Genomic DNA, 25,137 nt, shown 5'->3' with positions numbered 1-25,137 from the left:
GTGGGTAAAGGGAGGAACCGGGCTCCATTTCACAGTTCCAGGCTTTAAGTGCCCACCGCAGGTCCAGTCCTGCAAGTACTGCCTCATGATTCGTGTATAAATTTAATTATATTAATATTATTATTATTTTTTTTTTTTAATAAACAAAAATGCTATTTTAAAGGCTTTGATGGCTAATGTATGTTATAGTCTTAAAATCGTATTTAATAAGTTTTTGTCTAGAAAATAGATTGTAAACGATAAAAGTTATCTACATTTTATAGATTTTGAAGTATTTTTACCACTCAATACTGTTTTGACCTTGGGTATTATTTTAATTGCAAAATATTCTAAAATAGGTAAAAGCCATTTTTTTTTCTTTTTACTTTGATCTACATCTCATTTTGAAAATCCTTCTTTGCGAATCATGTCATTCTTATTAAAATGTGTGATAATGTAATATATTTTTCTTTTTTGGAATATTTAATGATAATAGTCTCTTTTCTATAGTTTGTTTTAAACTTATTAATTTTTAATTCATTCGTCCAGGGATATTTCTACTAAAATCTTTCAAAAGAGTTGCCATTTTGAAAGTCTACAAATGCTAATTCTGTGATGCAAGAGATAGCGATCAAAATGAGGCAAAACAACAGTCAATTATTAATTTCGTAGCTGGTGAATGTCCAAACGAAAACGAGACACAATTTCTCCCATCAGCACGTCAGAGGAAGATGATTCTTCTGTCTATATTATCGACAGGCGAGGATAAATATTACGCCTGCCAACAACGGCTAAATCATCTTCGACCGCGTGCGAGAGCCATTTAATCAAAAACTCCTGCGCCTGATGCAACCGCGAGAATTACAATATTAGCCTAATAATAATGGCTATACTTTCTCCACAAAAGTCCGGTTTTGTGGATGGCCACGCAGAAATTCCAAACAAGGAAATCGAATTGCTTTCGGGATCGTGAATAAATTGAAATGCAGAGAAAGTGAATCAACGCGCGCATCCTTGACGTAACCCCAGTTTTATTAGAGGCATCGCGGGCCAGAGGTGAAGCCAAAGTGGCAATTAACATTTCGGTCTCCTGCGTGCTTTTGCTTTCCATGGTTGTTTTTCGTTCCCACCCGATCCGCCTCGCAGCTGGAGAATGGAGGCTAATAACGTTTTGATCTCCTTCTTTGATGCTAAATCTCTTCGGGTGCTTCCCAGGCTTAACGGCTGTTTTACGACTTTGTTTGAAAAGCGAGTTGATTGATTTGTCATAGCGACTGTTTATGATTTTGTTAATTCTCCTGTAACATCAAAACAGTCATAAAAAAAACGATCTCATACATGGGAAGATGTGAATTTTAATTGCACCTTGTAACGTGTTGCATCCTTTAAATATAATTTCTAATTCAGTCTGGAAAGAAGAGGGAGAAAAAAAAATTATAAATATGTATAAGATTTTTTCGTAATGGTTTTCATTCAGACCAAATAATTATTACATAAGTCTTCAAAGGGCTTCCTGGTGCAAAAAGACACTTGCTAAAAATCCACTTGCCTGAATAAACCGCGCACGCTGAACAAACCAAAACTCCACTTTGCTACCGTTTGTGCATGTTTGCCCTTTTTACTAACTTGCCCAACTCTGAGGAGCCTCTTAATTCTTTAAACAAACAAGACGTTAACTTTTCACCAAAGATTAATATTTAACCAGTTGAGCTCGCTTTTGGTCCTCGTCAAATCTCTCTCAACTCTTACATGGTGTGCGTATCATAACAAAAAGCTGCAAAGTGCTCCCGCAGAGTGGCGTTTTAATTAAACGTCAGAAAAGTTCAAAAGGCGAAATTGATCCGTCTCCCTTTTTTTATATAAATTCTGGATTAAATTTCGCAACTCGCACGACGAATGAAAGATGTCTCCGTTTTTTTGTTTTGTTTGCATTCATAAATCACAAACGGCAGCAGTTTTATGAATGTATTTTCGTGTACAGAGAACCGTCTGTCTTTTATTGCTATTGGGGGTGCTAAAGAAAATTTATTGTTTCGTATCGAGCACCTCTTTCTTTTTTCCTCTCTCTCGCTCCGACTGCCTTTGTATTTATTTGTTCTGAGAGTAAAGCAATTGGATCGAGAGTGCATTAACCACTCTCTGCACCGTTCAATTTGATCGTATTGAAATGGTTGACGGTCAAATAGCGGGCAGCTAGCTCGGAAAGTGGACACCGCCGCGGGCCGAGAAAGTGGTTTCGCGTCACACTGCACTGATGATACCACAAGAGTGTTCGGAATAACAACCATTTGATTTATATTTTCGCCGCCGCACTGACCATCACCAAAAGTGACGAGCCAAATCGTCCGTTGAATTTAGGTCATGCTTTGAATGTCAGGTTATAATAAATTAATTATAATTAACCAAAGCAAGTTCAAAAAAAGCATAGAAAATACTTCTTGCAATTTTTGTTTGAAATATGCAAATTTTTTTCAAATCTTTATTAAGAAACAAATGTTTCTCCTAATGAATTAAGAATTATTATCTAAAGAAGATATTATTGACATAGAAAATGAAGTTCATAATCAAGATACAATGAAATTTTGTCTGAACATATTATTTCAGTTATTATCAGAATTTGATTTTTTTTATGTTAATTAACTTAGTATTGATACTATTAATTTAATTTCAAGAACAATTTTACGTAAGATGGAATAAAATACCTGGAACTGGATAATGTTTTTTTGTGATGGGACTTAAAATACTGTATAATTTAAATTGCAATTTTATTAATTCTTTTATAAATAAATCCAAATAAAAAGGTAAAGAAACTCGTAAAAATATTTATATTTTAAATAATATTAAACAATTTTGTGGTTGAACTTTTTTAGATTAAATTATTGCTCACGTTTAGGCATTGACAGTAATTTTGAAGTAAGAAATATTCGGTAATATGCAATTTTTTAAAACAATTTTAAAAAGAAATTGGTTCTCAATTATTTTACCATCACCCGAATACAAAAGTAAAAGAAGTTAAAATTATTCACTAATGTTCATCGATTTTCTCAATTGAATAAATGCAGTCAGTGATTTCAATTAATTATTCAATCTATTCAATTAGAAAGCAAACATTAAGCAACGTGCTTTCCTCTCCTTTGTCTGGCAAGTCTCTGGGCAAAATCAATTTGGCTTTTGATTCGATCGCGTCCTCTCATCAAGTTTTCATTACTCCATCAGCGCGCTCACAAAGCCGCTCTTTTGGTCGCGAAAATTCGCAAACGCTTTGAGCATCGTCGAGTCGTCGCTCCTCGGCAGTAACAAATGATGGAATGGTGCCATTTGAGACCCATTTTCTGCCACAAATTCGGCACAACACCCAGCCATGCAATGTTAATGCGCTATTTTATTTATGTTAATGGAGGCTCGAGTTGTTCGTTGCCATAGCTACAGCAGTCTCGTCTTGTTGGCCGCTGTATTAGTTTATTACGAGAGACTCGACGGAGCCCGAGTTGATTGCCTTTTGTTATTTCGGGCCAACCCGCAAACACTCACTGCACTAAAAGGGGAAAGAGTGCGAGGAGAGAAGAGTGATCTACTGGTGAAAAGGGCGCTAACTAACTTGGCCGTCGTTGCACGAGTCATGCAAAAGAAAGGGAAAATTACGACTTTTTAATGTTAAGGAAACAAAAGTGGACAAGAAATTAGTGGCTTCAAAATAATTGCCTCTTCAAGTGGAAAGTGTTCTTTTTTGCTGCTTTGAAATTGTAGTTCCAGTTTATAAAAATGTATAAATTTGAATATGTAGATGAAGGAAATAGTTTTATATTATGCAGCACATTATAAGAAAAAAAATTACAAAAAAATAAATAAAAGAAATTGCAGCTGGATCTTTTAAAACTCTTAACATTTATCAAAATCTGAATTACTGACATTATTTAAAAATAAAGTTTGCTCAGAAAGTAAAATAAAGTTCCAAAATTTAGTGGATTTTTTAAACCTAAAGTTAAATTAATTAACAGACCGAGAAGAATAAATAATAATAATAATAATAATAACGTGAAAAATTAGCTTATTTTTACTAATTTTTAGTACTGAAGGATGTGAAAATTTCAATTCCAATTGAAATATTTGATTTTTCCTGATTTTACCTAAATTTATTAACGGCTTTTTTTGAAACTTAAGTATCTGATATGGTTTTCCTAAGTTCAGTAAATTATTCCTTTTGTATTGTAATTGTTGACGAACTAAAATATTTTGTAAATTTAAAATTAAAAAATATTCAAAAATCACAATATTTTATCAAAGCGACCATAAAATGCTTTCAATTTCAACATTCTTTTTTCAGCCGAAAGGTTAGAATCAAATTGCATTTTAATTGTTTATCAAAAACAGTTTTTTTTATCTGATTTACTTTCCATTTGGCCCAATTTTTATATAATTACCCACCAGTGAAACCAAAAGTGGTTTTGTCTCTAACGAAAAATTGAGATACAATCCTTTCCTGCCGTCAAATTGGAGCATCTGAACGTGCAGCCAATTTGAAAGGTTGCTGATCTATGCGATATCAAGAACAACACGAGCCGCTCAAGATGACTCTTCTGATATTCGCTGCTCGCAGTCAGACATACTATTCGAGCTCGTCCTAGATCTTGAAACAGCACCCTTGATTGCAGCAGTTCATCGTTCCCATGCAAAGCCGCATCATCCGAGCCGTTGCGGTGAAAGGGATCTCGCAACAATCAAAGTCAAACCAGAATCGGACGAGCAAGTGAATAACCTTGCTTTTCTCACGTGCAAATAATTTTTTATTTGTAACGTAAAAAGAAAAAGAAAGAAAGAGGCTCGCTCTCAATTACTCTCTCGGCGCTTCTTTGATCTCGGCGCTTATTGTTTTTCGATTTTAATTTTACACTCGGATGCGCACTCTGTGTTGCAAATTAGATTGTCGGTGCTCCTGGAATCGAGTGCTTTTCCTGCACAGATTGATTAAAATGGCACTCGAGACGAGATGCTCTGCACGTTGAAACGAGGCCAGACTAGCTGCAACAGAGAACTTTATTGCAACAAAGAGAGGTGCTTGTTAAAATGCAATTCACCTTTTTGCAGTGAACATCAATTTTTGTGCTTTTGTTGCGCAAGACAAGTTTAAAATATTTAATTGGAGGAAATTTCAACTTCAATTGTAAATTATCTATGTCGTGATATTGAACGTAATAATTGAAAAAATTAACATGAGGATAACATTAATGCAGTGATATGATTTTTTCACATTTTTCGGAATCCAATTTATGTTTCAATTTAAAGTAGAACATTATTTTAATTCGAGTGCTGTAAAAGTATTAACAAAAATAAAAACTATGGTTAATTGCTAGAGAATAAAATCAATATATTTTTCTTTCTGAAAAGACGTTTCTGCTGTAATGAAAAAAAATGCAAAATATAATAATCTTGAAATTTAATCAAAATTTTAGTTGGAAAATCCTTGTATCATGTGAATCAGTTAAGCACCAATTGTAATAAAGCTCAAAATTTATTATTTTATTATTTATTATTATTTGAAAAACATCAAATTGAATTTGACCATTAATTGTGATTTGTTGACTTTGTTTTTCCAGATAATCTCTGTGAAATAATTTGAAATCAAACATTGAGTTTGCAATATTTTTAGCGGTCATAAAAATTGATTGATTATGGAGCAAAACCAAACACATCAAATGTCACATGGGCCGCGCAAAACCAACACTTGATTAAGGCCCGTGTTCATTTTGGCCGCAACTGGTGTGTTTAGTTAGTGAGATTAATTGGCTGTTTAACCAGCGCACACTTAATTTTCTTTCACCTTTCCCCGAATAGGCTGATGGTATGAGAGGGGCTGCCCGTTTTGGATAAATATGGTGCACTGCAGTGTGTATAGTAGTCCCTCGAGTTTTGCCGCAGAACGAGTTTCTGTTGCTCACACACACAAACTCGCCAACTCGATAATTGAGAGTTAATCTGGCGGCAAATAAGATACCCTGGCTGCCGATGAAGCGCGCGCAGTTCCCACCGGAATCGAGTAGCACACCAAATTTAATCTTCTTTTTCTATTATGTAATAAAATAAAATGTCCTTGGCAAAATTATTTAGTTCCATAGGTAAATCAGCTTATCAACTTTTTTGCGCCTTTTTCCGTTTAGAAAACGTTTTAAAATGTTCAAATTCCAGAGATTGGGTTAAAATTGACATTTCTACTGTCAAAATTCAATGCGAAACAGAACATTGGAAGGAAAATTTGATTTTTTTTTTTACATTTTCCCCCTTCAAAAAGAAAAATAAAACCTAATATTTTACATAATTTGAAACTCCTGACCCCCCCCCCCCCCCAAAAAAAAAAAACATTTCTGATGTTTTAAAATCCAAAATCAACCATTTATATGAACCAAAAAATGCTTAAATAAGAACGTGACTATTTTATGAAATTTTTCAAGTAAAATTTGACTTGAAATCAAATACTGTGCAAAACAATTCTACTTGAATATATGGAATATATTTTTAAAATATTTAAAACTGGCATTGTCCCCTATAGCAAAATATTATTTTAATCTCGCTGAACGAAAATCTTCTTCGCATTTACAGTTGAAAATTCACCTCACGACCCAAGCAATCCTGAATTCCTGGGCCATAAACTTGTTGAAACTCTCTCGTTTCTCGCAATTTGTGTTTAGGCATGCGATCGCCGCGAATGTATACAAAAAAATAAATTAGTCGGTGGCGCCTGCCGCTAATAATAATTAAAATTGCACGCTGCTTGACGCTATTGACCGCTGGTTATCTTCTCAAAACGGTCGAGCATAAGGTCAGCGTGTCAGTTGGACGGTGAAGAAAGAAGACGTGCTTCGCCTCTTGACACGCAAATTTCTCCGCGAGTTTCATTTTAGCGTCATTAGCCACTGACCTAAAGAGTTAATGCTCATAATTGTTATTTCCTCGTTGAGCTTCTGTGCAATTATTATTTTCTAAATTAAATTTTACTAACGGAACAAATACTGTTAATTTTTTATAAATTTATCAAAAGATAATAAATTAATCAATATCTATTGACATTTTCCTAAACAATATATTATAATTAATTTTAGTATATTTTTTTAGCTGTAATTTAAGCCTTTCAAAAAAAAAAAAAAATCATGAAACCCTTTTCTTTAATTTTAATTTTGGAAATTAACTAGATTTTAAATGGAACATTTTACTATCAATTTACTACTAATTTTGGAGACAAAAATTTAGACTAACAGACCAAACTTTTTGCTTAAAAACAATCATTTATCATTTAAAAAAAGGATTAAAATGGCAGAGGATTTTTTTACAAGATTGCAGATCCATAATGATCATTAAATGACAATCTCGCGACTTTTTAATTTCTAAATTCCTCTCTCGTCCCAGCATTTGCATCAAACTTTCAAAGTCCACCATAGATCGCAGAATTAAAATGCACCGGTTCACATTAGAAAGCAGAGGTCAGTGTTGAAATCATCCGCCAGCGCATACAAAAGATGCACTTTTCCCATTTAATTTTCTCAATGATCAAAGCGAGCTGGTGTTCGTCTAGAGCAGCACACTTTCTTTCATTCACACAGAGAAGATGACCAGCAAACGGGTCGGGAAAGGAGATCGCGTTTTGCAGCAACAAGGCCGCCGCGTCCGTCTTCTTTCGCATCAGTGAAAGTCGCAAAAAATCGCACACCGAACTCGTCACGCCAAATTATTATCTCATCGTCGCGTCCGAACCGGTCGATTTAAAACCATTTTCTAATTTTGGCGCCGCGCCAAAGGCAGGAATATTTACTTTTTGTGTTCGAGCAGTTTCGCTCGGACCAACGTGCGAGAATGCGCGACATTAATAAAACAGCGGAGAGCACCGTTCTTTGTGTAGTTAGTTGAGTCTGTTAGTCCGTAGGTTATTCCGTGAGAAAAATGGCCCCGTTTAATGCGGCACTAGGATAGGCGGAGCGCGCTGATTAATTAAATTCGCAGGCGTCTGGAGGAGTTAGCGTTTGGGGCAGACGAGAGAAGAGGCGCCTTTGCTAATTGAAAATTGTGCGGCATCATGGCTTTTAGTTAGCAGCAAGGTTTACTGTAGGCATTCGTTCTCCTTGTTAATTATTTAGTGTAATTATTTTAACTGGACTAAGCAAAAAAAATTTAATTTAATTACAGAAATTATCAAAAAATTTTAATTTCTCTAAAATTAGGAGTTTTTGAAATTTGATATTAACTTTTTTTTGGAATAGTTTGAAATAGATTATTTTTTTATATATTATTAATTTTGATTATTTAATTAAAAAATTTATGTTTTATATCTTTGATTACTTTTATCATTTGGAAATAAGCGGGATTTTTTGCCAAAGACATTTATTGCATTCAAAATTTTTGTTTAAAAACAATTTCTTCAACAATGGAAAGCCCAAAGATAAATTTAATCAACTGAGCGAGGAAAAAACGAAGCCCTGGAATTTGAATTAATTTGCTAATCAACTCTATAAAAAATACTCCATGTTCTCAAAACATAAATTTATTTAAAACTCCAATATGAAAAAAAAAATCGAAATTATTATTTATTATAATTTTTATTCTTTCAAATCAGAATTCTATCCTAAGTTTGAATTGTAATTCAAACTGCTAAGTAAATTACTGGAGATTTTTTTATCCATACTTCAATGCGTTGGAGTGTGACAATAGTTTACAAGAAAGATAGAAAACTGACATTCCAATTCCATTTTATGGCCCATTTATAAGTAGGCCTTTATAAGGACGATATTATTTCAATTCATGACTGTGCTTGAAAAGAGAAGACGCTTCTTGCAAACAGAACTTTCATCTTTGCAGAGTGACTGTATGATTGCAACCTCCATTCGCTCACTCACCAAATCTCCGTGTGAATTACTCAAATTGACATGTTGTGAAAAAGCTTCAGACTTGTGATTTTTTGTTCTCATCCGCAAAACACACACAAAATGACGCTGGCGCCTCTCTCAATCGTGATGCATCAAGGAGACTTTTTTCTTTTTTTTTCGCACATTCCGGCACGCTCGGACCGTCGAGATGATTGCGAGATTTTTTCCTGCAAATAAGTCGAATAATTTCTCCTCTGCTTGCGTCAGGGGGTTACTTTGAATAATTATTTTCACCTCTTTTTTTGTGTCCCCACCGCTAAGAGAATGACGGGCGTAATTGTGTTTTGAGACCAAATTAGTATTTAATGAGCCCCACCTCGTTGCGTATTTGTATACACATGTAGTAGTTTGACTACTCGCAGGGTATTATCCACGCCTGCTCATGATTTACGACCTCTTGTTGGATGACGTCACGCTTCAGATGCTGACATAATGCAACATATTTTCGGCCTTGCACGATTTGCAAATTAGCAATAAAACGCATAGTAAACATACATACACTGTAAGCCATGTTTTGCTCCAGATTTTGGCTTTAGAAAAGTAGAGGCACGAATATGAATTTAAAGAGGAAAAGAGCACTAAAAGTTAGTTTAAAATCTTCCAGAAAAACGAAGTAAGTTCAGAATTGGGACTGAACTGAAATTCTTAAGGTAATTTCTAATGTGTCTGAAAAGTCTTAATTTTCATATTTGTCAATTTTGTAATTTCCTCGTTTTATTTATCTTGAAATAACTATTTGATTTAATCCGATTTAATCTAAATAATAATAATCAAGAGATAATGAAACGCTCACAAAAGGAAACAATCTAATTCGGTTCATATCTGAAGATTTTAATTTTGCCTAATTATTATAATTGAATTAATAATTTAATATTGAAATCAAATGATTTGAAAACTATAAAATGAATTATTTTAAACTGTGGTTGAATTATGGGTCTCAAATTAAATTTTTTTTTCATTCCCTGCTGATTACGAACAAGATGCTCTATTTTTTTTTTTTTTTTTTTATAAAGAAATGGGTTTTTTTAGTCACAGATTTCATGAAAAGGAAATAATTTTTTTTTAATCATGAGGAAATATCAACATTTACTTGGCTTGGAATGAATAGGTCTTTTGAGAGTCTCCAATACTAATTGGAAAGCGGTGCTTTATCAAAAGTCGGAACGAATCAAAGTTGACTAACAATCATTCTGAGCAAAAAATCTATCCTGCAATTACAGTCATGCCTGAGTGCAATCAAACGACTCTTCTTACAATTGCAGACGGTCTGAGTACGCTCAAGGGGTTTATTGAACTTGCAAGCGAGGGTTTATCAAAATGGAGCACTCCGTAGATTTGCCATTATCTCAAATGCACTACAATCGCGAGAGCAGCAAGGAAATTTATAAGTTCCTGATGTGCAGCTGTCAGTATTTTTCGACGGCGAACAATGCGCGATTTCTAGTTTCCCACCGATAATTACCCTTTTATTTAGTTATTTATCTAGGAGGGAAGTGGTGTATGACACTTGTGAGTTATTACGACGCACATAATCGCAAAAAGCTTCTTCGATGTGAAAGTGTCGGCGGCTGCCGTGTGATAAAAAGTAAAAAGTGCCGCCGCTAATTGATGGAAATATGCAAACTGTCTATTTTTATAAAGGTATTAATTATACGCATTAAATTAAATAAGAAAACTTCTAAAGTTAATGTTTGTAATTCATTTTAAATTGAATCTATATTTATTTAAAAATTTGTTTATATTTAATTAAATTAAAGTTTATATTTTTAGATTTTAAATATTTTATCTACCAGAGATTTGGACTATCAAGTAATATATTTTTATATCAGCAACTTTTCTGCTTTTTTATGCTAAAAAATACAATACATGGATTTTTTTTAAATATATTTTAATTTGGGTAACAGTCATCAGTGGTATTACATTGATTTATATCAAAATCCTCTGCGATGGTTTTAATTTCAAGACAATTTTTAGTTAATTAAATCAATTATTACTTCTTCGTAGAAATTAACAATGTTAGTACTACATTAATTGATCAATTATGCCGAAGCAACATTTTAATAATGTAAATTACTGAAAAATTAGTTATTTCCTCACAAGTGTTCATTTTATAATTCATTGAAGTTTATTCACTCAAAATTAATGTAAGTAAATTATTGAAAAACATTAATAGTAAATCATAGAAAAATATTTACTACTTACTAACTTTTTTCCTTATTGAAAAACTGTTCGTCAAGTTTGAGGGAAATTCATTTATAAATATTCATCCCTCGCCTAATAATTAATTGACAACTCTGCAACCCAAGTGAAGCAAGTCAATTTCGGCAAAGTTGACTCTCTCTGCTGCGTAAGTTCTCAAGCAAGCTCTCGAGTTACACAATTTGATATCATCTACTTCCATCTTAGTAATAAGGTGAATGGGTTTAATTAAAATCCAGCCTGGGGCGAAGAAATTGCTCAATTTGCACAGATCCCGAGTTTGCAAGTAGCGCACACAGAGAATAATTTAGTCAGCGCTGAATTTGGAAACGGCGCCTCATATCGTATTCACGCGGCGTGCAAAATTTGCGCCACAATTTTTATATCTTTTTCAACGTCTTGTTCGCAGATGCCGCAGAAGGCTGTGGAGGACGGACCTGCCGTCCACCAGCGTCATCATCACCTTCCACAACGAGGCGCGCTCCACTTTGCTCCGAACGGTCGTCAGGTGAGTCTGGAAATGAGATTGCCCTATTTATTGCCTTGATCGTAAACGCTCCCAGTGGAGGTCTGCAAGTGCGTGCGTTTACTCTCTGATCGCGTTTAGGGTGCTGATCGTGATTGATGTGAAAAGGAGAAAATGGTTCTTTTTACTGCAATACTTTGCAAATTTATTTCTTCCAATATATTTGATTTTTTTTTTAAATTAGGCATTTCCAATGTTCATAAATTTAATTGGAAACTATTTATATCCACACTTACAGAATTAATTTTTTATTTTCCAATTTGTTTTGATACAAATTTATATAAAATTTATAAATAATTCAATAGAAGGTTTAACTAAAGGTTTTTGCTTTCTAATAATTCCACAATAGAATAAGTTTGCAAATTTTAAGCAACGGAGAATTTTTGCTTCCGTGAATATAAATGAACATTTAAAAGATTGTATAATTTAAAAGCAAGATAACAATGAGTGCATCAATTAAAAAAAACTGTTCAAATCGAACATAAACAACATTTTTTTTTTTTTTTTTTATGGAAACTGCTTTGACCAATTTAAATTTGTCACTTTAAAGGGAAACACGCAAAACATTTATTTGCCATTAAAAAAATTTGCTGTAATTTAAAAAAAAAACTTCGTAATATTCTTCTTGAAATCTAGAAAATATTTTAAAAAATTTTGGTGATTTTTAAAATATCTGATGACAAGTCAATAATGGTTAGCTGAATATTAAAAAAAAAATAATTAAACCGAAAAATCACAAAAAGCTCACTTTTATCTGCAATCGTATCGCAGATATTTTACTTATTGTTACCAGAATGGAATAATTGTTATTATCGAAGTTATTCCTTTTCTCTTCCTCTTCTATTTCATTTTTGAACATAGTTTTAAAACTGATAAAAATAGAAATATTTTTCATTAATATACATACATTAAATTTTTAAGTGATAAAAATCTGATGAAGAGATTACTCAAAATAAAAATAAGTAACATTAAACAACGCTAACGCTGCTTGTTTGACTCTGCGAATTTACTGCCTCGTGTCCCTTAAAACTTCCTGAAAGTTCCTACAACTAATGTCAGACAAGTTCTGCTCCTGTTCGGAACTCTGGCGCAAATCTCTGCTAGCTCAAGAGCAGAACTTGACTCGTCCATACAAAGTAACAAAACACGTGTATGCATGAAACAAGGAAGAAGTGCGAAACACAATTTTCCTTTCACACCGACGCTTTGCTCTTTTATTTTTAGCCTGTTTTAATGGTGCAGAGAGCGAGCAAAGCTTTTGCCATGCATCGGTTCTTGTTTTGGCAGGCAGCAGGTGTCTGTTTTGGAGTCGCCCACGCACCCCTGCCCTCTCTCGCTTTCGTTCGACAAGGGCGCACTTTATGCTCGAGAGTGTGCGGAATGCCTGATGGTGAAAACTGTTTAGCCGGCCACGCTCATCAGCGACACGTCCGTCGCATCAAAATTAACTTTGCAACGACCGGGCACGCGGGCGACGATAATTTCATTACGCATTGCCATGGCTGCGATCAAAGAGAGACTCTCAGACCTTATTTCTTTTCTCTTTTCCTTCGCGTCAATTCATTAAATTTTTCATTTCGAACGCACGTGCTGTTTTTTTTTAGAGAATCTTCCAAGTTTGCTAATTAAATCACTCGGAATGCTCGGAATACCAGTGCATAAGCAATATCTGTTTTTTAGGTATTATTTATGGATCATAAATACACACATACTCAAAATATTAGTTGAATGTTGAATGAACAACAGAGATCTTTCTTCATTTTTTACGGATTGGTTTGAAATCTCATTACATCATAATTATTTCCCAATACAAATTTAACAGCTCGCTACAACATTTGTATAATATGGTTCACCGAAACAAATTTTTTGCTGAAATATTATTCAAAATTCAGTCACATAACAAATATTTATATAATATTTATTAGCCATTCATAATAAAATTTATGTTCTGAACGCACAAATCTAAATCTTAAATTTAGGATAGATTTATAAAATAAAAAGCTAAATCAACATAATATCGTTGTACAAAAAAATTATGTTTAAATGTTTTAATTAAATTGAAATAATATAAAATTGAGAAATATTAAAATATGTTTATTATACTTAAAAGCTGCATAATTGATGAACTGGACCTTTATGGTTGAAAATTGGCTATCTTATAAAGACATTACGGCAAACACTTTAACAGTGGGGCTCGTAAAGGGAAAAATCTGATTTTCGGTGACTAACTATAAAAATTTGAAATATAAAGAAAATAATTGCTCATTTTTAACAAAAATAGCAAATATAACTATTTAATTTCACCTAATGATTTCAAGACAGATCTTAAATTTGTGTAGAAACCCTCATCATTAGAAAATTCAATAATTATATTTCAAATTCGTTGTTGATTGTTTGGAATAAATTTTCTTTCAGTGTAAAGTTTGCAACTTGGAAATTTAAATTCACAAATTTTGTAATAAACTAAGTGTAAAGTTGATGTGGAATTGAAAATCCCCATATATGAACCAATGCAATAAAATTTTTATTTAATTTTGAAAATTTAAATAAAATTATTTGCTTACAATTGAAAAAAAAAATATGTGCAAATTCACCCTGCATTCAAACACGCTTTTTAGGAAACGAAGTGACGCTTTTTCAAAATTGAGATATGCAAAATCGTTCTGGCATCTCGACTCAAAAGTGTGCACAAACTTTTATCTCCGCGGCCGTAAAAGCAGATTCGCACATGGGCAAAAAGCCCTCTTTGCCCGTAATGGAAATCTCCTTACACACGACGGTGAGCAATTCTGGTATGTTTCTCTCGCACGCAGATTTTCCATCTCAGGATCGATTTGCATATCACGGGAGCATCGGGGCATCAAAACGAGAGAGCCCACGGCGGCGGCGGCAATATCGCGAGCAAAAGCTCTTTTCTCCAAAGCACGCACACATGCACACCCATCGCTGCTTCTTTATAGATTCATAACGCCGGGCGATAAAGATAACGAGGAAATGCGTCGACATTTGTCGCTCCAGAGACTTTTCTTCCCCGCCGGAATTTCACCAGCAGCAGGCGCAAATTACAACACATGCCGCAGATTGGTTCCGAATTTTCATCTCGCGCCCAAAGAACAAACGCAGCTGCCTTTCGCAAGTTTTCCGTCTTTGATTTCAAAAGTAGGAAAGTTTGATTGAAAGCACTTGCTGATATTCCTCTCGTCACCTGGGTTCAACTCGTCATTAAAAGGAAATTTGAGGTTCAAAAGAAAATTTTGATTGCAAATATTATGATGATATATTAAATTTGAGCGGTAATTTTTATTTTGAACATCACATTGTTTCAAAGTAAAATAATTTAATTTGATAAAATGTTTGTTTATAATAAAGGCTTTTCAAAATACTTAAAGAAATCAGGACTTGAGAGAATTTTTTTCTGAAATTTAACATTAAAACACCCTAAATTATTTTTAACATTATGGAGGCAATTTATTATGAGGCCAAAACTTAAAAACATTTTTTAGGTACGTCAGCACTTACAAACACCGTTAACAGTTTTATTTTGTGAGCTCTAGTCTAGTCATGGAAACGTATCAACGTCCCATGTGAAGTGGTAAAAAAATCAAGCTATTTTTTCCATAGCATTAAAATATAGATCAGTAATAATTTTGAAGAAAAATTCAACATTGCATGAAGGGCTTTCACCCACCCTTCACATTTTTTTCTTCAACATTTTGAAACAGGAGATTTTAATGAAAATTAAATTTCAAGAGGAAATTTTGTAACTCAAAACAGGGGATTAAAGGTGGAAAATTTTCAAAATAGGATGTTGGAGGTGAAAACAGGTTTTGTTTTTTCCTGGAATAGTTTAAATTTTAGATAATATTGGTGACTTTTCATCAATTAGGACTTAGGATATTTAAAATCCTCAAATTTAATTAAAAACTTAATTAATGGGCTTAATTAGTATATTTCCAACAAGTGGGCCAAAAAAGTGATAATTTTTCGTGTGAAGCAGTTGTGAAGAACTCTGTTATAATTCTTTTATTATTATTTATTATTGAAAAAAGCAATTTTCGTCAAAATCTTTCTACAAATCGTATTGTGATTATTTGCTTATTCCGGCTCATTCTACACAAATCAAGTCGTTGCTGTAAAAAGAAAAAAATCAATACGAAGAAAACGTCAGCTCTGTCAAACAAGTAGATAAGGCGTGGAGCCTAAAAAGAAGCTTCACACCGAGATGGGCCCCAAACCAATAATTATTATCACAAAATTTAAAAAAAAACCACTAAGCACTAAAATCTCTGCTGCCAAATTTTTGCACAAGGGAAAATTGGTGTTTCAGGTTGTGTGGCAGATCGTTTGAAGGTTTTAAGGTTTAAGGACGCGAAAGGAGAAAAATGACACATGCTCAATCAAAATCAAAGAATATTAAATATGGTCGTTCGAAAACACTTTTTTATCTAATGCTTTTAAAACAAAATGTATGTACTCACTTATCTTCACCTCACTTTCGGTGATCAATTTATACACATTCCTGTCCGTCTGCTCGCCGCCCACACGGCCTTGGAAACGGAACGTTCTTTTTTTCGCACAGCGATTGTATTGCAGCAGAAAGGTGAAAAGTACACTTAACTTTGGCTTTCCCGAGTGACAAACACCGTCGAACTACAGCAACTATGCAGTGGCCATTTCTATTCATAAGAAAAGTTTTAATGCGGCGCGCGGTGTGTTTTTAGCCACTCAACTTTTCATACGGGAGTGTCACGGCAGCTCACTTTTTGCTCCACTCGGACCGAAATGAAATTCGGACCGACTTTTCCGACTGCATATGGGAAAAAATACAGCCAGAGTTATTTTAAAAGCCGCGCCTGCTGTTGATGTGCGCGCAGCAATAAATTATTCAGACCCTCTTTCGCTTTTTCTCTCAATAAAAAAAATAAATCCCGCGCGTCCATTTGCGTACACAGTAATGGGGGTGCATGGCATGCATTCCGACCGGCATCCCCTATGCGAGATTTGCCTAATGCACGTCGACGGCACGCAGCCAGCGGAATGAGAGCCGAGGATAATCGTCCGCAAAAAGAAAAAGGAAAAAGCGAGCCAAGGATAACCACTCGTCGCGAGGTGCATTGCTCGGTCGCCGGCTGAAATAATGCATGCAAAAAGAGGGAAGATCAGAGAGATGCTGTGGTTCTTTAATAACACGCCGTGTGATAAATGAAGTTCTCCGCCCCAAGAGCAGAATAAATAAAGCGGAGTTTTCTCGAAAATGAACACTGCTTTTAGTTTCCCAGCCAAGTCAAAGGAAATGTCAGTTTCCCTGTACTTTTTAAATAACTAATTCAAAAGAGTTGCATTGCTCAAGATTTTCTCTTGCAAAATAACTGCATTATTTTAATGTCAGAAATTCACTTATGGAATAATTTTTGTTAAAATTTTTTCTACTAGATAGTTTTCTTTAATTTTATTTCTTTTTAAATAAATTGAATTTCCCTTAGATCAGTGAGACAAGATGAATGAATCTGAAGATTTTTTTTTGTAAATCGATATAATAATTGACCAAGCAAGTTTGGTCCAATATATATTTAAATTATTCTTAAGATTATTAAATAAAAATTGCAAAAATATTATAAAAGTTTAAAAATTACATTAAATGAATTATTTCAATACAAAGTAAATAAATAAATAATTTATTGCATTATTTGAAAGAATATAAAAGATAATATTTTAATATGAAGAATTTAACAAAATTATATTTGGAATATTAATTTATAATACCTTTTTAATTACTCTCCTTCAATGCATTAAAAGTTAAACTATTGTTTAATGCCTGAATTTAACACGTCTTCTTTTTTGCAAACGATCACTAATTTTAAATAAAATTTAGCGATAATTTTAAACCTTCTAAAAAAAGGTATCATAGGAGTAGATTTCTATGATTATCGCCTTGATCTAATCGTTACCTTACGAGACAAGGCTGATTGCAGATCATTGACTTTTTAATTGGCTGAAATAAAATAAACATTTTGAGGAAATATATTTCACAAAAATAGAAATCCCCTGCTTTGAAAATATGTGATTTTTGTGTGTCAATGGATTAGAGATAATTACACGTGAGCCAATCATGGCTCGCTGTATAGCAGAAGCCATATTATTATACGATTTTGATTGTTTTAGCGTAAATTCTTGATAGTCATGGTGCCATTTCATGCAGTTTGACAGTACTCAAAAATCCCCGTTATTAAATTTTTTTATCTTTCATTTAAAATCAAATAAATAATTTGATTTGTAATATATTGGAAATTGTGGAGAATTATAGAAAATAGTAAAAGAAAACTTAATTTTTGTGGCTTAGTTTTAGATTGTAGTTTAAATTAATTTTCTCAACTAACTATGTGAATTTAATTTTGTTGTAAATTTAAGCTCGACAATTGTTTTCATTTGTTTGAAATAAAATACTAAAAGCAGAAGCTGTGAAAAGATGAAAGACTAAAAAAATGGGCGCAAAGGTCACTCTTGCGTAAAAAAATGGACGCTGCCTCTAATTTTGGCCGGCCTGAGCCGTATGCACACGGAAAATTTAATTAAAAAACTGCAAAGCGCAAATTCCACGCACTGCCAGGCGTACGAATTCATTTGAAGGTTGGTACACAAGAGCAGCAAACGCCGCGAACCGCCGCGGTCGGACAAATGAAATAGCCGGCCTGGTGCAAATTCCACGTGAAACAAAGAGCAAAACCGGCTCCAAAGGCCTTTGTTTGTTGCAACGCGCGGTTTGCGTGCAGAGAAACGAGATAATCCACCGAGCGACCCTCTTTCGCGGCGTGAATTTTAATTCGAGAGGCGAAGGCAAACTTTTTAAACGTCTTTTCCGAGCGACGCCGGCTGCGAATTGATTTTTACCATGTTATCAAATTATAATTATTTTCATACTTAATAAGATGCGCCGGAAAAGTTTTTGCCGGCTCAAAGTTCTTTTTTTTATCAACCGTCGGAAAAGTTCCATCTGGACGCTCATCCCCTTGGTCTTTGCAAATCCGTTTTCAATAAGCCCTGTTCAGACAGGCGCTCTGATTGAAAATTTCACCAACAACCCACGCAGATTAAAGGCGTTGAAACTTCTCCCTGAATACTGACACTTTTTCATCACAGATAAAAAAAGAAAAAAAAACATGGAGTGAAAACTCTTTCTCGTTATCTCCATAGATGGAGAGATTTGAAAGTGTTATTTTCGGAAAAGGCTTAAATAAATAAACAAACACATCAAATGTCCCTAAAATAATTTTTTTTTTCTTTTTCATAATATCATAATATTCATTTATCAAAGTTATATAATATATTTTTTCAGATTCTATTTGGCAAATTATTATATTTACAATAAATTTTAGCGTCAATTTCAAATTCAATTTATTTACTCCATTTATGGATGAAATTTCAGTATGTCAAATAAAAAGACCTGCAATGGAATTTTAATCTAAAATTTGAGGACTTTCATGTTGCTTAATTTATTTTTCATCGAACTTTGTATTAAAGATTGTGAATTTAATTCAAAATTTTAAAATTAAATCAATCTAGCCCCCGTATTATAATTTAACAAAGATAACGTGAGACCTGCTCTACAAAACACACATGTACTGATAGAAAAGAAAATTAATTTAAGCAAAGTTTAACCCAAATAAAACTTTTGGATAAAATATATTTATATTTTAAATATTTTTTTCCTGTTCAAATAAATTATGTTAAATAATTAATGTTATATTAAATTTTTTTGGTAATACTAAAATTTTTAGTTTATAATTTAATTTGTAGCAATGATGTGCTGTGATTTTTTTTAAAAAACTACATTAAATTTGAAATGTGAAAATTCTATAAATATAATTTCATTATCAAGTTTTTTAAGTAATTGTGGTTGACAAATAATTTCTTCTTGCTTTTTGTATGTTGCTTATGAAATTAATATAATTAAAATGATGACGTTGCATATTATTTCAAAGGATATAAACTGAACTCATTAAATTTTGCGTTTGGCTCATCTCGCAGTTGCAGATGTTGTGGTCAGAGTATGGAACTTTCAATCAGTAACGTGGCACGAACGAACGTCGATCAGAGCTACGGGAAAGTTCACATCCACCGTAATGGCTAAATATCGATCGGGGCTCACCTGCGTCTCGAATTAATAACCGCACAGCCCGCGGGTCTGCTCTTGACGCAACTTTACGTGCTTTAATGCACCCCGTATTTATTAGCCGGCTCGGGGAAAAATGAAGCCGAGCCAAATAACCAAATACACCGCCGACGGCAGCCACTCTTCCGCTCGGTGCGCGCAAAAAAAGGGGGCGAATTACGAAAAAACGCGACATCTTTTTTGCGCGTTCTTTTCCGCAGGGCGAAAACCTGCTCGAGTCAGTTTAACTTATGACTGGCGCGCGTAATTTATGTCCCCTTAATGAATCGTGCCCGCTGCAAAACGTTCTTTATTATTTTTGTACGTCAGAAAAACCGTCTGTCGCCCTCGTTGCTAATGGGAGGCGGGGAAAGAAATCTCCACTTCGCAGTAATTAATTTTCAATTAAAACTGAATGCGACAATTTTTCTAAAGAGGTGGTAAAAACGATAATTATTGCTCATTTATAGCCGTTTTTAATTGTTAAATTAAGCAAGAACAATAAATAATTGTTAAAAAATTTTAAAGTCATGATTTTATCGAATTTGAAAGGCCATAGAATTTATAGACTGAATTTAAAATCTCGATCGAAAAATTCCCAATATTGAGAGTTGAAATGGGGCATCATTCACCTTTTCCTGCCAAAAGCATGAATTTTCTTGGTGTTTTTATCAACAAATTCAATCAAATAAAAGCAATTTAATTCTCTCAGACATTGAGATTCCTTTCAGTTAAAATTTTGTATTATCTGTAGTTTTTAAAAGAATTTTGCATCTTCAACTTGACGTATTCAATCGAGAAAGATGTGGACTGAAAGTTTCAGTTTCAACTGCTTTTAGCGGGGAGAAGCTTTGTTGAACTCGTATTTAATTTAGGAGTGTGAATTTCTGGAATAAAAACCAAATTTTGCATTCTTTTGAACTCTAGAGTAAAAATTTAAAATTCAACCTTTTTGTGACATTTTCAGTACATCTGGTGTCTGGTTTGAAATTGGCTTTTGTCACCCAAAAAAATTATATGTTCCAATTCCTATTTTAAATCATATTTATTCTTCAATTTAAGGTCATCTGCACATTTAATGCTTTTTCCTAATAAATATTTAATCTAGGATTTTAATTTATGCCTGGAGATAACTTTGAATCACCAAAACTTGCACCTCATTTGGCAGTCTGGTCATTTTAGCCAAAAAGCAGTTGGCATTTCCAGCTTCAAAGGCTCTCTCTGGGTAGCAATTGAAGCAATTTAATTAGCCGGCGGACGTCCCATTTGCAAGGTTGAAAACAGCACTCAACGCGTATGTGCTTGTCTTGCCATATCGCAGCTCCTTTCACATGCAAAATGCACACCGTGGGCTGCGTCGACGCATTAAAACGCCTCCGGCTTCACTCAACGTTATTAATGCGCGCCTGTCACGCCGAATTTCGCGCACCGCGCCGAGCATTAAATTATTTTCGAGACACGCGCCACTCGAGTGTAAGGAAAACTTAATACGGCTCAGCGACACTTTTCTAAATTGGCAAAAAGCAGGGAGGTAAAAGAGCTCATAAATATAATGAAGAAAAGGAAAGAACGCAAAAAAAATTCCAGCTCATACTTTTATGCAAAAGTATGAGGACTAGAATTAAAATTAAAAAAAAGGCAATTGACAATGAGAAACAAAGAAATTCAAATAAAAATGTACCCCACAGTACACTATACAGCTAATTTAATTAAGAAATGTGCAAATAATGTTAAGTTGCAGATACTTTGATTTTTTTTTAATTGATCCTTTTCACTCATCAACTAATAATCAAGCCGCAAAAATTAGTTTTTTATGTAAAAATTTACATAATTATGTTGACAAATTAAAGCTCAACGATGTTAACAATTTCAAATAAATCTATTTATAAATTGAAAAAATCAAATTAATTATTGTTTGTTTCAGTGTCTTGAATCGCAGTCCGTTGCACCTGATCCACGAGATCATCCTTGTAGACGATTTCAGCGATGACCGTAAGTATTAAAAACTGAACTATCGTTATTTTATTTTTTGATGGTGAATCTATTTTATTGAAATGAATTAACAAAACCGAATTATACAATTTTTTAACTAAAATTGAGGTCTAGAACCACCTAAAAATTCTATAATCTAAATTCGTTTCACTTTAAAGCCAGCTTATATAATTTAAAAAAATTTAATTTATAAAATAATAAGCTTGATTATCTAAATGAAACTCATTTTCACTCAGTAAAATCAACTCAATATTCCTCCGAAAGTCACATATTTTTTTCTCCAATCACAATTATTTGAAATTGTGAAAGAGTTGAAAATTGGTATTGCGAACAACAGGAAAAAGCAATTTCATTTCGTTCCAATCTGCGCGGATTGAATTGTTAAAAGCTGAATTAATTAGTAGGACGGACTCTCGTCCGGCCCGATTGGCCGCGATCAGATTTGTAAATTCGAATGAGTGCGCAGACCGCTGGATGCCAGTTGCTGTAGCGATGAATAAATAAATAACAACTGCATACAACTTGCTTTAACGAACGATGAGCTCCATCGGACGGAATTAATCAGCCGCGGGCCTTGCAGAGATGCGGCTGTTTGCCACCATTTGTTTATTTGTTGCGTCCGACATGCGCCCAAAGTGCAAATATTGATCAGTAATTAACGGCTGCCGGTCGATTTTCATAGCATGAAAAAAAATCAAATATCATCTATTATCCATTTGCTTGAAATATTTAAATCATGCATCAAATTGGACACAATAATTACAGTGGCCCATTTTCAAATATGGATGCATCTGATATGTGAAAAAAGTCTTCTTGATTTTATGATTTCTTTATTATTTGCTCAATTAGGAATTAGGAATTCCTTAAATAGGTCTTTGTGATAGTAGTAATTTTTCTGTTTAATCAGATTTAGGACTTTTGTAGAAAAATATGCTTATTGAAACTTTTCTCCAAAAAGCATTTTGAGACAATATATTAAGGAAATTCGAATCAAAGTACTATAAATTCTTTATAATTATGTCAGTTTTGACAAATAAATTTTAGAAGAATAATTAAGTAAAATTGTTAATTTAAAAAAAAAAAATCAAACAATATAAGGCAGAAATTAATAATTTTTGTACAGTTTTTTCCTTATTTTAAGTTATCATATTTTAAACCATTAAAATAAGTTGTTCTTTGTTCCCCATGTGTTTGTTTAGGTTTCAAGTTTTTGAAGTTGAAACATGTTAACTTTTATCACAGAAGATAATTAAAAATTATAAACAATCAACTTAACAAACTCCACTGAATAGGAATATTTTATTCATATTTTATATTTACTTTACCTTTCTCTTAAACTATGACGAGATGGTAAAATATTTATTATTTCAAACACGAACTTTTTTTTCCCATTTCTTTCTGTCAAAAGAGCTTAAGTTCTCTGAATGGTCAACTGTCTAAAAAATCCATTGATTCTGAAGTTTTACACTTTTACGATTATGCTCCTTTTTTCACAAAGCATTGCGACTCGGCTGGCGACGGTCCTGAGTGCGTACATTTCTATTCGGAAACATTTTCCATACAAATGCGGAAAAGTTGGGGAGTTCTTTTTGATTGAGATCGTTCAGGCCCACACCCTGTGCTTCGCGGAAAAGAACCTTCCCTTCCGAAGCACAAAGGAATCGCTCGGATGAGGTTTCGGGTCTTTTATACATTTGTGGAGAACGGGAGGCCACCGAAAAGAGAAATCATTATAACGCCAATTTTTCTGTAAATATTGATTTTTGTTATTAAAAACGGGCGCGCGCGCGAGAGATGATTTTATCCGGACGGACGTTTGAGAAATGAGGTGTAATTTCCAGCGAGAATCGGAATAATAACGATTGTGTGCTGCAATAACAATGAAGCGTCGCCGACTGCGAGAATATAAATGGGCAGCATTCTCTCGGTCGCGACGTTTGTCATTTTTGCGGATTAATTTTGTCTCGTTTCGCGTGTGCGTTCGTGCGAAAACGCGCGCGCCCTCATAATGAAGAGCCGCGGATTTACGCACTCTCCTCTCTCCATTCAAATCTCGCCGCTCGAATATAAAGCGAAATAAAAGCGTCGACGGAATTGTGATTTAGCCGCCGCATGTACACGTTACAAAATGACGATGGTGTATTCAGCCAATTTTCGAGTTTGTTTTTACAATTTTATGCAAGTGCAGCCATCATTTCAGAGAGTGACACACGCGGGAGTATAAATGCGAGCGGATTTACATTGCAAAATAAAAAAAAACATGCACGGTCAAAGTGATAATGGAGAATAATGAATTTTATGTCCGTAATATTTAACAGAAAAAATAGCTTAATTTAAAAATGAAAAAAAAGTTTCATTTTAACAAAAAAATACACACATTATTTGATTTTCAATAAATTTAACTTGTATTTATTAGGTTTTTTACTTATAATATATATTTTTTTAATTATGCGATAAATTTAGTGTCATATAATTGTTCATAAACTTCCATTTCGCGAGTTTATTGTTAAAAAAAACATAAACAGATCAGTTTTTATATTTCATATAAAGTTGCCGTGTGAGAAGGAGATCATCTCTAGTTAAAATGAAAATCATTACTTGTGAATTGTGAATTCGATATTCAATCATATTACTTTTGCACTTTAGATTGAGGCCAATGTACAATTTTAATTCAATGAAATAACTTTTGATTGCAAAAAAATATTTAATGATGTATCATAGAGGCAATCGGTGCACATTTTAACTCAAACTACTCTTAGTAAATTCAAAATACATCTGTAAATTAAATATTTTCCGCTTATCGCTAATTCAAAGTTGCGAAAGGTCGCAAAGTGTGCATATTATATTTCAAGCGATACTTTTTCGATTACAAAGTGAATTTTAAAACAAAACTGTCAGTATTTGTCATTTGTAAGAGAAATGATCTTGAACATTGACCTCTTCATTTGATTATGAAGTGCGTTTTTTTTTTAAAGTAATTTTTGTTTCATGAGCATGGATATGAAAGAATTAAAAATGCAAATGGTTTTTTAAAGAAAATTTCCATATCACAAAAATCAAGATCGCAATAATCCACTAATACAAATCTTAAAATTGTGCTAACCCACTCTTTCCTGTACACTCAAAATCTCGTTTATCGATAAGAATTTTGCAAACTAATTGTAAGCTTTGTTTTTCATCAATAACTAAAATTTTTTGTCCTTTTAATCTTTCATGAAATGTAATGGATTACTTTATTTATATTTAACACAAATGGCACCAAAAACATCAAAGCATTTCACATCAAACGGATCAATTTCTAATATGTGAAATTCAAATGAAAGGTCTGAACGCCATCGGTCCATTTTTTTAGCAAAAACCTTTTCTGTTATCAAAATTGACAC

The 25,137-nt window shown here is 33.4% G+C and overlaps 1 protein-coding gene across 1 annotated transcript in view; it reads left to right on the top strand.

Moving 5' to 3' along the window:
- Nucleotides 1–25,137, top strand: part of LOC132193727 (polypeptide N-acetylgalactosaminyltransferase 2) — a 71,374-nt gene that overhangs the window by 30,027 nt on the left and 16,210 nt on the right. The window contains exons 3-4 of the mRNA XM_059614574.1: nucleotides 11,497–11,595; nucleotides 21,687–21,754. Coding sequence (XP_059470557.1) covers nucleotides 11,497–11,595; nucleotides 21,687–21,754 — 167 coding nt within the window. The remainder of the gene's footprint in view (nucleotides 1–11,496; nucleotides 11,596–21,686; nucleotides 21,755–25,137) is intronic.

The sequence above is a fragment of the Neocloeon triangulifer genome, unplaced genomic scaffold (genome assembly GCF_031216515.1).
Source record: "Neocloeon triangulifer isolate White Clay Creek 2 clone unplaced genomic scaffold, ASM3121651v1 ptg000004l, whole genome shotgun sequence".
In the NCBI taxonomy this organism is placed as follows: Eukaryota; Metazoa; Arthropoda; class Insecta; order Ephemeroptera; family Baetidae; genus Neocloeon; species Neocloeon triangulifer.
This window is presented reverse-complemented; position numbering and strand designations above follow the sequence as displayed.